Raw genomic sequence first — 13863 nt, 5'->3', positions numbered from 1 at the left:
GTCTATCCCAGGTGGCTTCGGGTGAAGGCAGAGGACACCCTGGACAGGTCACCAGTCTATCACAGGACTACATAGAGAAAAAAAAAAGCACACTCACCCACATTTAAAATCACCAATTAACCTCAGCATGTTTTTGGACTTATTGAGAAAGCTTTAGCATGGGAAGAACATTCAAACTCCATGCAGAAAGATCACAGGCCAGGATGCAAACCAGGGATCTTCTGGCTGCAAGACGAGAGTGCTAACCACCGATCCACTGTGCAGACTGTAAAAACATGGTGTGGTAAATATCTTACTGCTATGTTTAGTATAATAATATTTGCAACTTACAAAATATATAAATGAAAGCCTTTAAATTGCATTGCAAATATTCAACAGAATTATTTACAGTAGCCACTTTTCATCACTTTTATTTAAAGTGATGTACTCCATCAATCCAGTTTATCAGCTCTTAAAATGATGATAGTCATTTTAATATCAAGTTGGGTAACTTTAAGGAGTCAATCTACTGTGTTACAGTCTGGTAAACAGTCACTGAGATCATCTGCTACACTTGTGAACTCTCACAGCTACAGCTCAATTCATGTAACACATGTGAAGCTCTTTGTAGAGACTATTCACTGACTTCTGCATCAACATGACCCTTCGTCACCAGGTCATAGTCACAGTCCAACTCTGTTAAACTCCACGTGTGTCAAAGGACAGCGCCCATTTGGGGCCGGTGTGCAGGTCTGTGTGTGCAATTAGATCAGTATGTGTGTCAAAGAGTCACTCAGGTGGTCTGTCGCCTTCCTGTCAAGAACTACATGACACCCACTGGCTGGAAGAGCACCACAAACACTTCGACATCCATTTTTCATTAATAAGTGACCAGTTTCACGATTACTGTGGCAAATTTCGAATCAATGGAATAAAGAAATCATTAAGTCTTTGACCTTTTTTAGTTTCACTTTCAACTATTACGCTCTGCAGCTGTCTGTTCTGTCTTCTTTCCAAAGAGGTTTTGTCTCATCTGGTTTCTGAAGCATTAATTTTCTATTTTCATCTGCTTGTCGCCCTTTTTATATTATTTCTGCCATGGTTTGAGATGTTTCATTTCGATTTAATACTCAGACACATCATTATTTATGACAACATTTTAACAAAATCTGTATTTTAACAGAAAACTATATTTTACTGTGCCAGACAACAAACAATGGAAATCGTGATTTCCTTTTATGTTATTGTTTTCTTGACTGTAGCGTTGTGAATGTGTTGTTTTAAGTGAAGGTATTTTTAATTACCCTTACCTATTAGGATCAAATCATTAGGCTGCAGGTTGATTGATACTTCATTTTTGAATGAATGAATTAGTGTACGTTTACTTTAAGCTGTGTGAAGTGATGTAGGGAAGGATTTTTTTTCACATTTCAACAATAATATTCACCTGAATACATCATATTGATGTTTAAAACATAGTTTGTGTGCCAAATGTACAGCACACCTTGTTCATGCACTTTGCTCTACAATTTCAAATCTATTAGACAAGGAAATGGCATGTCTGTGATAATAAAACAGACACCAACCGTCATGCCCTCTACCTCCAGCTCTAGTTAGTTGGCAGCCTTTCCTTTCTCTTCCTTCCCTTTTTCCTCCTGTAGTGTGGCTGTGTGTGTGTGGAATGTGAACAGGTGCAGGCCATTGGTTGATTACCTGAGTGTGCACACCTGCTGTGGGGAGTGGTCGACCTATCAGCGCTTCACACTTGCACCACTAAGGCTAGGCTCAACCACAACATGATGCTGGACTGTTGAATAACTCTCAGTTGGTTGAAACCCTCTGAATTTTGGTTCCGCTTTGTTCTTGCCACTAACCATGATACTCTTTGTCCAGTCTGTGACCACCACTTCCTGCTCCGCTTGTATATAGCAGGTGAGCTGAAACTGCTCAACAGTGAGGTGCTGCACTGCCACTTTGTAAGGACAGCAGCGACTAAATCACAAGTGACTGCGAGTTTCACTTTGGGCAGCTGTTCTTTGGGTTACAGACCAGTTGCAAGCTAAGTAGCTCAATGCCTGGTCCCTTCACTTGTCAAAATGTTGAAGGGTAAGCACCTTGCATAGCAATACTGCTGCCAGTGGTGTGTGAAATATGCATAGAAAAGCTTTATATAATTGGCAACATTCTCCATTTACATACCCGCTTGAGCTCAAGTTTAGGTACTCAGAAGGACTTACACCAACTAACATTTCTGAGTTGTTTTTATATTGTCAATTTTAAATATGCTACAGGACAGCATTGTTAGTTTATCCTTACTTGAACATTATTTGACCAAGCCAAATTATGCCCTAATTATTATTTTCAGTAGCCTAGCCATGCTACACCCATGTTTCTGACGGCACAAGGGTCTAGGGAAGCTCGACAGGGAGGGAGGCGGGCTAAAAGGTTGTCTATCAAATCCCTCTGCAGCAATTGGGTAGGTATACAACCAATCAACGCAACGAATAGACTGACGTAGTTCCGAGAGCACCGGCGGATTGTTGCTAAGTCCCATTAGCTTCCCAACCAGCGGAGCCAACTGGTATATTAAGGATTTGCCATATCCCGTCGGTATAAGTCCAAATACGTCTTTCTTCTCAATGAAACACTTAAGTGCCGTCCTTTGTTTATCTTTCAAGTTGAATTTTAGCTTCAAATCTTTAAGGGCTGTGGCCAAAGCCGAGTCAAAAGATAACTGTTTATTGTGCGCTGGTTGTTTCTGTCAGAATCGTCACGCCTCTGTCGTCACTTCGTTACGCCCGCCTTCTGACTCTACACTTCATGGTGATTGGTCCGGCCAGTTTTAGGAGAATCCAGCCTCGAGCCTTATGGAGGGTAACTAGACCCACCCTGGCAGAGAATTAAATTCGTTGCCGTGGGTTGTCTAGCGCGGCTAGGCTATATTTTCAGTGGAATGCAATCAGTTTGCCTGTCTGTAGGCAGCATTCAATGATGAAGGTCAAAACACTCATGCCTTTTGTTCATGCATTCATCTGTTTTCTTCTGTTTATCAGGGTGCTGGTAGCAGGTGACGCAGGCCCTTTCAGACTTTCATCTTCCCAGCAATGTTTGCCCAATCTTCCCCAGGGGAGTCTTATTCCCAGGCTAGGTGAGATATGTAATCCCTCTTCCTCCCAGTTGGACAGGTCAGAAAAACCTCGAAAGGAAATTGCCCTGGAGGTATTTTAAGTAGATGTCTGAACCACCTAAGATGGCTCCTTTCAATGAGAAGGTGCAGCAAGTCTACCCTGAGCTCCCTCTGGCAGTGTGAAGTAGCTGGGATGAGAGTCACCAGCTCCAAATTTGAAGCCATGGTGCCCCAACTCAGAGGGAGCCACTACTCCGAGTTAAAGTATCTCATGAAGGAAACTGGAGTGTCAGATGGAGCAGCATTAGCAGGATGTTGTACTGAATTGTCATGGAGGAGACACAATTTACAAGTTGCTGCACAGTACATTTGTTTCTATGGTCATTGCATCTCAACTGCTAGACCTTGACTTCTACATCTGTGTATATGACAGAAGATATTCAGTGGGTGCTGCAGGCATCAAGTAAAAGACATCAAATGTCACAACGGTGCACAGTTCAGACAGTTTAAGTTTGATTAGAAAGACAACGTTCCACTGCCAGAGTTTCTGAAATACAACCAAAAGGAGTTGTCACAAGGATGAAAAGGTGGCAAAAAGGAGAACCAAAGGACAGAAGAAGTCATACACTTTAACATTATGGAGTTGAACTTAATAATTTATTCTCACTTTGCTCCACAGGGTGAATACTCTGTCATGGTATGGGGCACTGTCTTCTTCTTTTTGACTTCTACAAGGTAAGAAAGCCTTCAAGAAGAGATGGTCCTGAAGTTTACACTACTGTCTCCATTGATTGGGGCAAAGTATTGAGACTAAAAGGGCACACAAACACAAGGAGTTGTTACAGGAAGATCTTTCTATTGATATTTGCTCCAACAAATGAACATAAAGATATGAATCTTTTTACATAAATACTGTTATATCATTTATTTTCAGTGTAAAAATGTCCTTAATTACACGACTGGTGGATCTGTGATCATCGGTGTGGAGACAGAGAAGCAAGAAGGAGAGTAGGAGCAGAGGGGGAAGGGTATCTGCCCCTGCAGGGCTGCTGATGGATGCAGGGCTCCTGGGGTTAAGGGAAGGGCAGCCAGGCCCCAAGCCAAGGTACAGAATGGCAGCTACCTACTGCTTATCATGCACACACCCTTATAAGTTTCAGTACAGGTTTTAGTAAAGCACCAGCACTTTTACTGACAATGATCTCACATCCAATGACACATTTCATGTATAACATGTAGGTTACATGTTTAATTTGTATCCTCACACACTTCATCACACATATGCACACCCACAGAGCGGAGGATGCTAATGGGAGGGAGGGAAGGAAAACAGAAAAACAAACCATCTGACAACATGAAGCCTGTCAGCGGAGCAGATAACAGGTGAAATGACTCCAGCATGTGATCTATTCAAAGCTCCAGTGTCATTATTACTGTCAAATAATGTCATCAAGGACACTTGGAGAATCTACTAGCTTTCCTAACATCTAATCGTCTCCATTGGAGTGCCTAGTGGCTCAGGCCTGAATGACAGGCTTACACTGAAACCGCCCTAAAGTGGTAGGGAGGCTGTGAGTTGTTGGAATATGGTGCCTCCAACAGGACTTGACAAAATGCATCACAGTGAACATTACCATTGCTTACACGTTATTCTGGAGCCCTTAAGTCAAACTAATCATCATTCAGCAGAAAGAACTGCTTCTATACAGCAGAAAATCACTTGAAATTATGTGTACTAACCAGACTGTGTAGAGTGTCTTGGCCATTGCTGTGACCCATACAGAAACACCTAATTAATGGTCAGATCAATCAATAAAGTCTAATTAATGATGGTGGCTTTGATTGCTGTTCTGCAATTAGGGTTAAAGGCAGCGGCTAGCTGACAATTAATTAGGCGCATCTTTAGTGTCAAAAACAAAATGAGACTATTTATTCTGACTGAGCAGACTGTGAGGTGTGAATGTCTCCTACCCTAACTCTGTCTGGTCCCTCTTAATGAATCACCGTTTTCGCTTGGCCCTCCGCAGTTTCGCTCTGCAGAGTTTCATGTAACCCCTCACTTCAGACTAACCCATGAATAATCTTTAAAAGCCTGTTTGTCTCTACAGTTAAGTTAAGCCTTTAAAGCAAGAAGAGGCCACTCTCCTTTCTCAAATGAAAAGAGGGGTGTTTTAAATACGCTAATCGCCTGTAATCCTTTTAATGTCTCACACTTTTCCTTGTCAATACACAAAGCTGAGCAGATCCATCTCCACTGAGCCAGAATTGGAAGAGCAGAGTATTAGACACGAGACCAGAGGATGGATGAGCAGCAAGTTGCTGCCTTTTCTTTGGGGCAATCATTGAATGCAGATCAAACTGCTTTCTTAATGAGAGCTGCTTATTTTGTTTCTCTTACTGAGTTGTGGCGGTTTTTACGCATAGGCTCCTCCTTGTCCATTTCTCCCAATAACGTGCGTGCATCGCGCCTCAGGTGAAGTGTTTTTTTTTTTGTTTTTTTTTTTTAAATCAAGGAGGGAGGAGAGACTGGGGCTGGGGGTGTCCGCTTTTGTTGTGTAAAAAAGGGGGCTTGTTCTTAGCCGATCAGCCTGCCATTTTAACACGGGGTGTGGGAGCGCCGGTCGAGAGGTTTGACAAGAGGAGCGGTGTGGGATGGGAGAGGAGAGACAGAGCGTCCAGCGTGAAGTCCGTCCACAGCCGAGCGGAGCCGCAGCATCGACATACTGTGAGAGAAGCCGGTCGGTCGGCAGGGTTTACGCACACCTGAAGGCCGCACACCCCAAGGATTACAACCCAGGAGGAATAATCTGACAAGTTAGGTGGGAAAAAAGAGCGAGAGAGGACGCGTGTAAAAATTAGACACAGGTTAGTTTCTGCAAGTGCACTTAGATTTTGCCTGACAGAAGCGGACAGTTTTACTTTAATGATAGCCTAAACTATCACCAGCTGCCGCATTTTCGGCCGAGCAGGGCTTTCTTTGACTGTGACGGACACTGATTTGATGAAGAATGTGTTGGCTGTGCGCGTACCAGCCTCTCTGTCAGCACCTCTGACCTCTTTTTCTGTGGATTCCGGAGAAATCTTTGGACTTGGCGGCTTGATTTAAAGACCGCCGAAATCAGCTGGGGGATTTTTTTTATTTATTTTTTTGCAGGTCTGAGATCGGACCCCGATCAGAAATTACTGGAAGAGCTTTTTTTTTACCTTCATCCAACATGCGATCCATCCCGTCCAGACTCAGCTATCTGTAAGTGTTGTCCTCCTTCGCTTTCACCTTTTTACGCCCCGTTAATGCTTTCTGAATGAATTAACGCGTGTTGCTTTTGGTCTTTGCAGGTTTCTCCACCTATTTGCGCTCTGCTACTATGCTCAGGTATGTCACTGCTTTCATTTCTTTTCAAATAATCTGTTGTAATTGTATATATTGGCCGTTAAAATGAGGATTAGCTTTAAGAGATTTCAAACATATGGCAGTGGAAAGCGTGCGATGGACAGCGCAATAACAGCGAGGGGAGGAAAGGTGAGGGATCATCGTAACGTTCTGTGATACAACAGTATCGGATGGCTCCTACGGTGCGCCGTGCAGCGGGACGCGCGGCCTGCTGGCAGGTTGCTGATGAACATACCGGCCCTGGCACAGGACGGTCGGGCACAGACGGATCATCGGGGCAGGGGGAACTGCTTGCGAGTCTTGTGAAAATGTCGTGGGGTTTAACATAGCCGATGTCCAACGTTTTCCTTTCATTCCATCACAGCGGAGCGCGGCGGATCTAGACAGGGAAGTAAACGAGAAATACTAATTGGACTTAAAAAAAATAAGTTTGAATTGTTTGCGTCGTGAAGAAGCAGAACACTTGTCTCGTTCGTGCTTTTTTCTCTTTTTTTCCCGTGCACTGTGGCGCACATCCTCTGTACGCACAAACCCGTAATCACACCGTGCGTCTTTTTGGAAGCTGTTAATTTGATTTGGCAGCAGCGCTCCTGGAACTTGTTACACTCGTCACAAGAGGACAAAACAACAACAAGCTGTTCTTGCTTTAGAGTTTATTTCCCCTAAGTTAGAAAGCGCCTCACCGACGCGCACAATATTCTGCATTCTCTATATTATTCCTCTCCTTTGCGCGGTTGTCGGGTTCGATTTACAGCTAGAAAAATAAGTCAGTAATTTAATAACACGCTCTGATGATTGTGATGCCATCTTAATTTCTGACAGGTAACCAATCAGTCCCCGCCTAATTTCACGCAGCATGTAAGCGAGCAGAGCAAAGTGACGGACCGGGTGAGCCGCAGGTTGATCCGGACCTACCAGCTGTACAGTCGGACCAGCGGCAAGCACGTCCAGGTCCTGCCCAACCAGAAGATCAACGCCATGGCCGAGGATGGAGACGTGCACGGTAAGAAGCTCAGCAACAACTCACAGATTTTGCCTAAAACCTGCCGATCTGCTGCTGGAAAAAATGTTTGACTTATTTTTATCCATTTGTAGATTTAATTCATTTCTTTATTTGCATTTCCCTTTCTTTCGTTCAGCAAATGAACATTCCAGTCACTCGGTTAAAATTTAATTGCATTTCACTCTGCAGACGTAACCTGGCCTTTCAGTCTAGACCTGCAAATTTAATTCGAAATTCACACATTTATTCAAAGCAGTTTCATTGTGTGGGCGAACCTTCCATTCTAAATTTATTTTTGCTGTGAAATTGCCAAACATCCTAATAACATGGCTCAAAGCTAATATTCTAAACGTCGTTTAAACTAACGCAATACATCGGAGATATGCAAATTAGGCCAAAATTGGAATATAATATTTGATTAGGATGTTCTTATTTTTCACCAATAAAGTTTAAATCGGCAAGTACACTGCATGCAGGGTAGAATGCATGTCTAACCCTGCAATGTACATGTAGAATTTGTTGAATTAAATCCACTCAGTCAAACATCTGCAGATTTGTCTTTTTTTCATGACTGTTAAACTTCCAAACCAAAGTGAACCTCATTATGATCAACGTTGTTTGCTGAAGGGTTCACCTCATAACGAGCATTTCACTGGTGGATGTGGTCATTTCTTTGCACCATTTGTGGATCCCAGTCTGTGCTTTGGAAAGGAAGAGGTTTAGATCTCAGAGAAACTGTCTGGTGGGTTGTAGATGGTGCCAGAGGTGATCCTCCAGAGATCATGCAGTTCTGGAGGATCCATTAAAAAATCATCCTACTTCCGCCTCTCGAACATTTTCTGCATTCTCCTGCCCACCCAATCCCTGCCCCATCTTCAAACCAAATCCATCCAGCCTCAGAACCAAATGGGCCTAATTGAGCTTTGCAGCAACTCTTTAGTGTGTTTAAATTATTGAATTCTATTTTAAAAAACAAACAAACCATCTATTCATGATAAGTCAGTGGATAATAATGCGCTCACTGCTGCTGTCTGTACAGACGTCTTAGATGTAGTTGCTGTTGTATGTAGATGTGTGCATTAATCTGTGGCCTCAAAAGGAGTCTGCAAGCTATTCAGGTCACCGGAAATATTTTAGTACAAAATGAGAGAAAAGCGTGTGAGCAAAAATGTCTGTGTTTCCCACATTATTCTCTGACTCAGTCTCTGTCCGTTACTCAGTTCAGCTGCAACTGCAGGTTCGAACCACAACTGTAGCTCTCTGACATGTTGAGGTTTGTTTGACCCCAGTAACCTTCGGCCAATGCCATGTAACTACTTTATGAGACAATGTGGATCTGAAAAATATTTACACTGCTGTTCAAAAGTTTGGGGTCACTTAGAAATGTCCTTATTTTTGAAAGAAAAGCATTTTTTTTTAATGAAGGTCACATTAAATTATTAAACGGCTGATTAATTTTATTTATTTTTTAATGGAATACCTACTTGGGGTACAGAAACCATCACTCCCTGTGTTCTAATACTACACTGATGAGAAAACTCCTGTGCGATTATGCTAGCACATGAATGAAAGTGAGTTTTAATGGAAAACATGAAATTTCCTGGGTGACCTCATATTTTTGAACTGTAGAGCATACATTAAGGTCAAAAAGAAGGTTAGAAAATGACAGAATTCAGAGGCTGTTCTATTGCCGTCGTTGTTGACAAGCAACATAAAAAACACACCAAGTTCCATAAACGCACGCTCTATGCATTGCCCGTATTTCCAGTGTCTTTCAGTACTTCTCAGGATATAGATAAATGTGGAGCTTTATATGTGAGGTCAATGTAGATTTATTTGAAAAGGAATTCTTAATGGGGCCTGCCAGGATCGCCCCTTTAGCTTTTAAAGAATCGAGAGACACGTGGTTTTATCATTTTGCAAGAATTTCAGCCTGCATAAATCCCCGGGAATGGTCCCATAGGTTCTTCTCTTTCTCTCTCTCTCTCTGTGTGTGTGTGAGAGGAGAGAGTATGCATGCTTGGAAACACACTCAAGCCAATCGGTGTGTTGTTGTTGATGCTTCTTAGTCCATACACTTATGTGCACTGTTGAGTCATTCATAAAGGTTTAAAGAATTTTTCAGACAGGCGAAGAGAAAGACATGTTTCACTAAAATCGTGGAAATCTTCTGTTGTAGATCCTAACATGTTTTTTTTTTCTTAGCTAAACTCATTGTGGAAACTGACACATTTGGGAGCCGAGTGCGCATCAAAGGAGCTGAGACGGGCTTCTACATCTGCATGAACAAGAAGGGGAAACTCATCGGCAAGGTTAGGACAAAAGCTGATCTTAACCGGCTGAAGCAGAGCCAAAAGGCTGACTACCTTGTTGCAGCTAAGGTCAAAATGTCAACGGTTGTAGCAGCACGGCTCAAGGACTTAGAGGAGGATGTAGTGTTTGTCTCACTGCCTTGTGGGGAGTAAAGAAAAGCTTCAGGGCAAATTGTTCCGAGGCCAAAGATAAATTGTTCAAACAAAAGAAATCAAAATCCTCCGTCACTCTTTGGTGAGCCGTTAATCTGAAAATCTTCAACTATATTTCATACAGCATGAAAACATCAGGCATTGTAGGTAGTCTTCTACTCTCCTTGTGGCCATTTGACTGAAAATAGCTGGATGATAAGAGATGGATATCATGGCAAGCAAACATTTGTCACCTCTAAAACTCTAAATAATGACCAGTTACTTTGGACTTTGTATGTTTGATAGTTTATAAATGATAAAGTTGATAATATTCTACATATTTTAGTGTCAGGAAATCCCTTTCAAAGACCGAAAGCAACAATGGATTGCTATTAGCAAGTGTAGCCAAACCCTGATTTAGCTGATTCTTTTTACCAATTGTTTGTTAGTCCACAGATGAAGTTTTCCACAATAAATGCTCTTCTTCCTCCTGTTTAAGAAACATTTTTTTATTTAAAAAAAGGAAAGTAAGAGCCAGTATCCTTGAAGGTAGCAAAGTCAGAAAGCATTAGGAGACAGACTCATGACACGCGATGAGCTACATTGTGTATGATGTTTATTTCCTACGGTGTTTTGAAGCTAATATTAGGTACGTGAGCTGCAGTTTTTAAGTGACGCTATATGAGGCTTCAGGTTAGGGTGCAATTATGTGTCTGAAATGTGTTAGAGGCTGAGGCTATGTCAGTGCCCCACTCTCACTGTGACATCTACTAAACAGAGCACCCCACCAACACACACACCTAGACCCACACACACACAAACTCACTCCCCTCCACCACCCAGCACCCTGCTTAGAAGACCATCTGCCTCAAGCTACTGGTCCAGTCACAGCCTACCTCGGCCCCAGTGTGTGTGTGCGTGTTTTGAAAAGAAAAAGAATGAACAGACCTTCTTTTGGATGCATGTGTGCATCATGACTATTTTTAACACGCTCCTTTGTCCAAAAACGTGGGAGCTTGTTACAGTAGGCCAGCACTGTTCAGTTATTGCTGCTTCAGATGACCTTACTGTACATTTTAGAAACTGTAGAATGGTTGTCACTCCCTATCTGCAATGTTGCCTACAACCTCATCTAATGGTAGGTAAACTAAAAATGGCAGACAACACTGGATGAATGATTGTTAGTCTATACAAGCAGACACTGTGGGGAAAATGAACCACAAAGGAGATCTAACCTGGAGTGAGAGCAACATGTTAGAGCTGTTCAAGGTTAAATGGCAAGAGGCCCTGTCCTGCAGCAACACATAGGCTGCAGAAAGTTTATTGAAGGAGAAGAGTCATTGCTTACTGTCATGCCCCTTTCTGTGATCTGTAATGACTGGAGCATATGCTGTATGTGTGAGGGGAGGGCTGTGTGTGTGTGTGCGTGAATGTGTGTGTGTGTGTGTGCAGGTGACAGGCTGCACAGGGAAGTCTTTATACATCTGATATTTCCCATCTGCAAGGAGACTTCTCTCAACATTTGACTGTTTTCGTGCGTTTGTTTCTGCAGAAAAATGGACAAGGTCGGGACTGTATCTTCACTGAAATAGTTCTGGAGAACAACTACACGGCATTGAAGAACGCCCGTTATGAAGGCTGGTACATGGCCTTCACCCGCCGTGGGCGACCCCGGAAAGGCTCACGGACACGCCAGCACCAGCGTGAGGTTCATTTCATGAAGAGGCTACCAAAGGGGCAGCAGACTACCCACGCAAGCCACCACCGACCTTTTGACTTCATCCAATACCCTTTCAGTCAAAGGACTAAACGTACTCGATACTCCTCACAGCGCTGAGTAGTAGCAGGAAAATAGAAGGGAAAGAGGAGAAACTGAGAGATTGGCTGAATCGCCAGCAGCCAATACAGAGACTTTTTTTTTATACTGAGCATTATTGTATCTTAAGTAGTTTGTTCTCTATTTTTCTTGAAGTAAAAAAAAAACTGTACATACATCACAAAAACAAAACGCAAGAAATCTATTTTTGTACTCGATTTTTAGCTGTGACTTGTATGAAAAGACTAAAAAGAAAAAAATTAGATGCACATGACTCGTTGTCTGACTTGCCTGGACATCTTAGTAGAGTGTGTTGTGTTTGTTGTTCGTCATTTTAACCAGCAGAGTCATTTTTTGGACTCTTGCCTGCTGCTCAAGGAGACTTGAAGGGCCCTGATTGACCGCACTGCCAAGGAATGCTACATTCAGAGCCACAAATTGTCACACACTGCGTTGTAGAGTGCAGGACCGCGTGGTGTTAACACACTGCAGTGTTTAAGCAATTTGCTACACGCTGCATCCTGACAGGAATAATCCAGCATCTTTCTCACACAGTTCAATCAAACAGCATCTGATGGAACAATGTGGCAGCTATATTTGATAATCACAGGTTTCCTGTTCTGACTGACTGATGTATAGAAAATGCATTGATGTGTAAGGAATCCATTGACACACCCACTGACCCTCACCCTTTGTGTTCCTGGTACCCTGTGAATGTCTGTTTTTATACATATATAAATATATTTTTTATTTGACGATGTGTAAAATAATTTTAAGGATGGAATATTTATTTAAAATGTATAATAAATGTACATTAGAATACTGATATTAAACTCTTGTTTGGTACATACGTGCTTGGGACTCGTCTGTGAAACACTGAAGTCACATAAAAGTTTGCTAACTAGCCCTACTTTCTATACTTGTGTACTGAGCTGTGCATACATGCATAGGGGCTTAGTGTTGGTCTCAGCAGCTGTGTCAAACCTGTAAAATGTCCTCAGATCTCTGCATTTGCTCTAGTTGTTGTTTTTCAGTATATTCATTTTAATTAAAAATTTCTGAAGCAGTGGTTTGAGTGAGAAAATTACCAATAACTAAGTTCAATCGAAAGTGCATTGTATTGTAGTTATTTTTCACCTTATTAATTTTTTGATCGTTGCTTGATGACAAACAACCACCCAGACATCAGTTTAGTGTCACCAGCTATAGCACTGGTTGCCAGATGTTTCGTTTCTATTCAGGACTAAATCTGAAAGTCGGTGTGATGTCAATGACAAGATAGTCCTTGCACTGTGCTGTTGTTAAACAGTTCCAGCCAGTATGTCCCCTTATAACCATATATTGTGAATTTTACATCTCTGTGTATGTACGGATTAATTAAACAAGAGAGCACATATTAATTAGTGAGCCTCATAGGTGTTGGTAGGTGCATAATACACACGTGGACAAAATTGTTGGTACCCCTCAGTTAAAGAAGGAAAAACCCACAATTCTCACTGAAATCACTTGAAACTCACAAAAGTAACAATAAATAAAAATTGATTGAAAATTAAATAATCAAAATCAGCCATCACTTTTGAATTGTTGATTAACATAATTATTTAAAAAAACAAACTAATGAAATAGGGCTGGACAAAAATGATGGTACCCATAACTTAATATTTTGTTGCACAACCTTTTGAGGCAATCACTGCAATTAAACGATTTCTGTATTTGTCAATGAGCGTTCTGCAGCTGTCAACAGGTATTTTGGCCCACTCCTCATGAGCAAACAGCTCCAGTTGTCTCAGGTTTGATGGGTGTCTTCTCCAAATGGCATGTTTCAGCTCCTTCCACATATGTTCAATGGGATTCAGATCTGGGCTCATAGAAGGCCACTTTAGAATAGTCCAACGCTTTTCTCTCAGCCATTCTTGGGTGTTTTTGGCTGTGTGTTTTGGATCGTTGTCCTGTTGGAAGACCCATGACCTGCGACTGAGACCGAGCTTTCTGACACGAGGCAGCACATTTCTCTCCAGAATGCCTTGATAGTCTTCAGATTTCATCGTACCTTGCACACTTTCAAGACACCCTGTGCCAGATGCAGCAAAGCAGCCCCAAAAC

General features: G+C 42.1%; 1 protein-coding gene across 1 annotated transcript; it reads left to right on the top strand.

Annotated features, from left to right (window-relative positions):
- The first annotated feature begins 5630 nt into the window (after nt 1-5630).
- fgf8a (fibroblast growth factor 8a) lies at nt 5631-12606 on the top strand. The gene is made up of 5 exons (XM_022207709.2): nt 5631-6353; nt 6443-6479; nt 7320-7500; nt 9706-9812; nt 11497-12606. Exons 1-5 carry the CDS (start codon nt 6322-6324, stop codon nt 11779-11781), a joined length of 642 nt encoding a protein of 213 aa, XP_022063401.2. The 5' UTR covers nt 5631-6321; the 3' UTR covers nt 11782-12606.
- The last annotated feature ends 1257 nt before the right edge of the window (nt 12607-13863 follow it).

Source organism: Acanthochromis polyacanthus, chromosome 15 (assembly GCF_021347895.1).
Source record: "Acanthochromis polyacanthus isolate Apoly-LR-REF ecotype Palm Island chromosome 15, KAUST_Apoly_ChrSc, whole genome shotgun sequence".
NCBI lineage: Eukaryota > Metazoa > Chordata > Actinopteri > Pomacentridae > Acanthochromis > Acanthochromis polyacanthus.
Note: the sequence above shows the minus strand (reverse complement) of the source record. Positions and strands in the feature narration are given on the sequence as shown.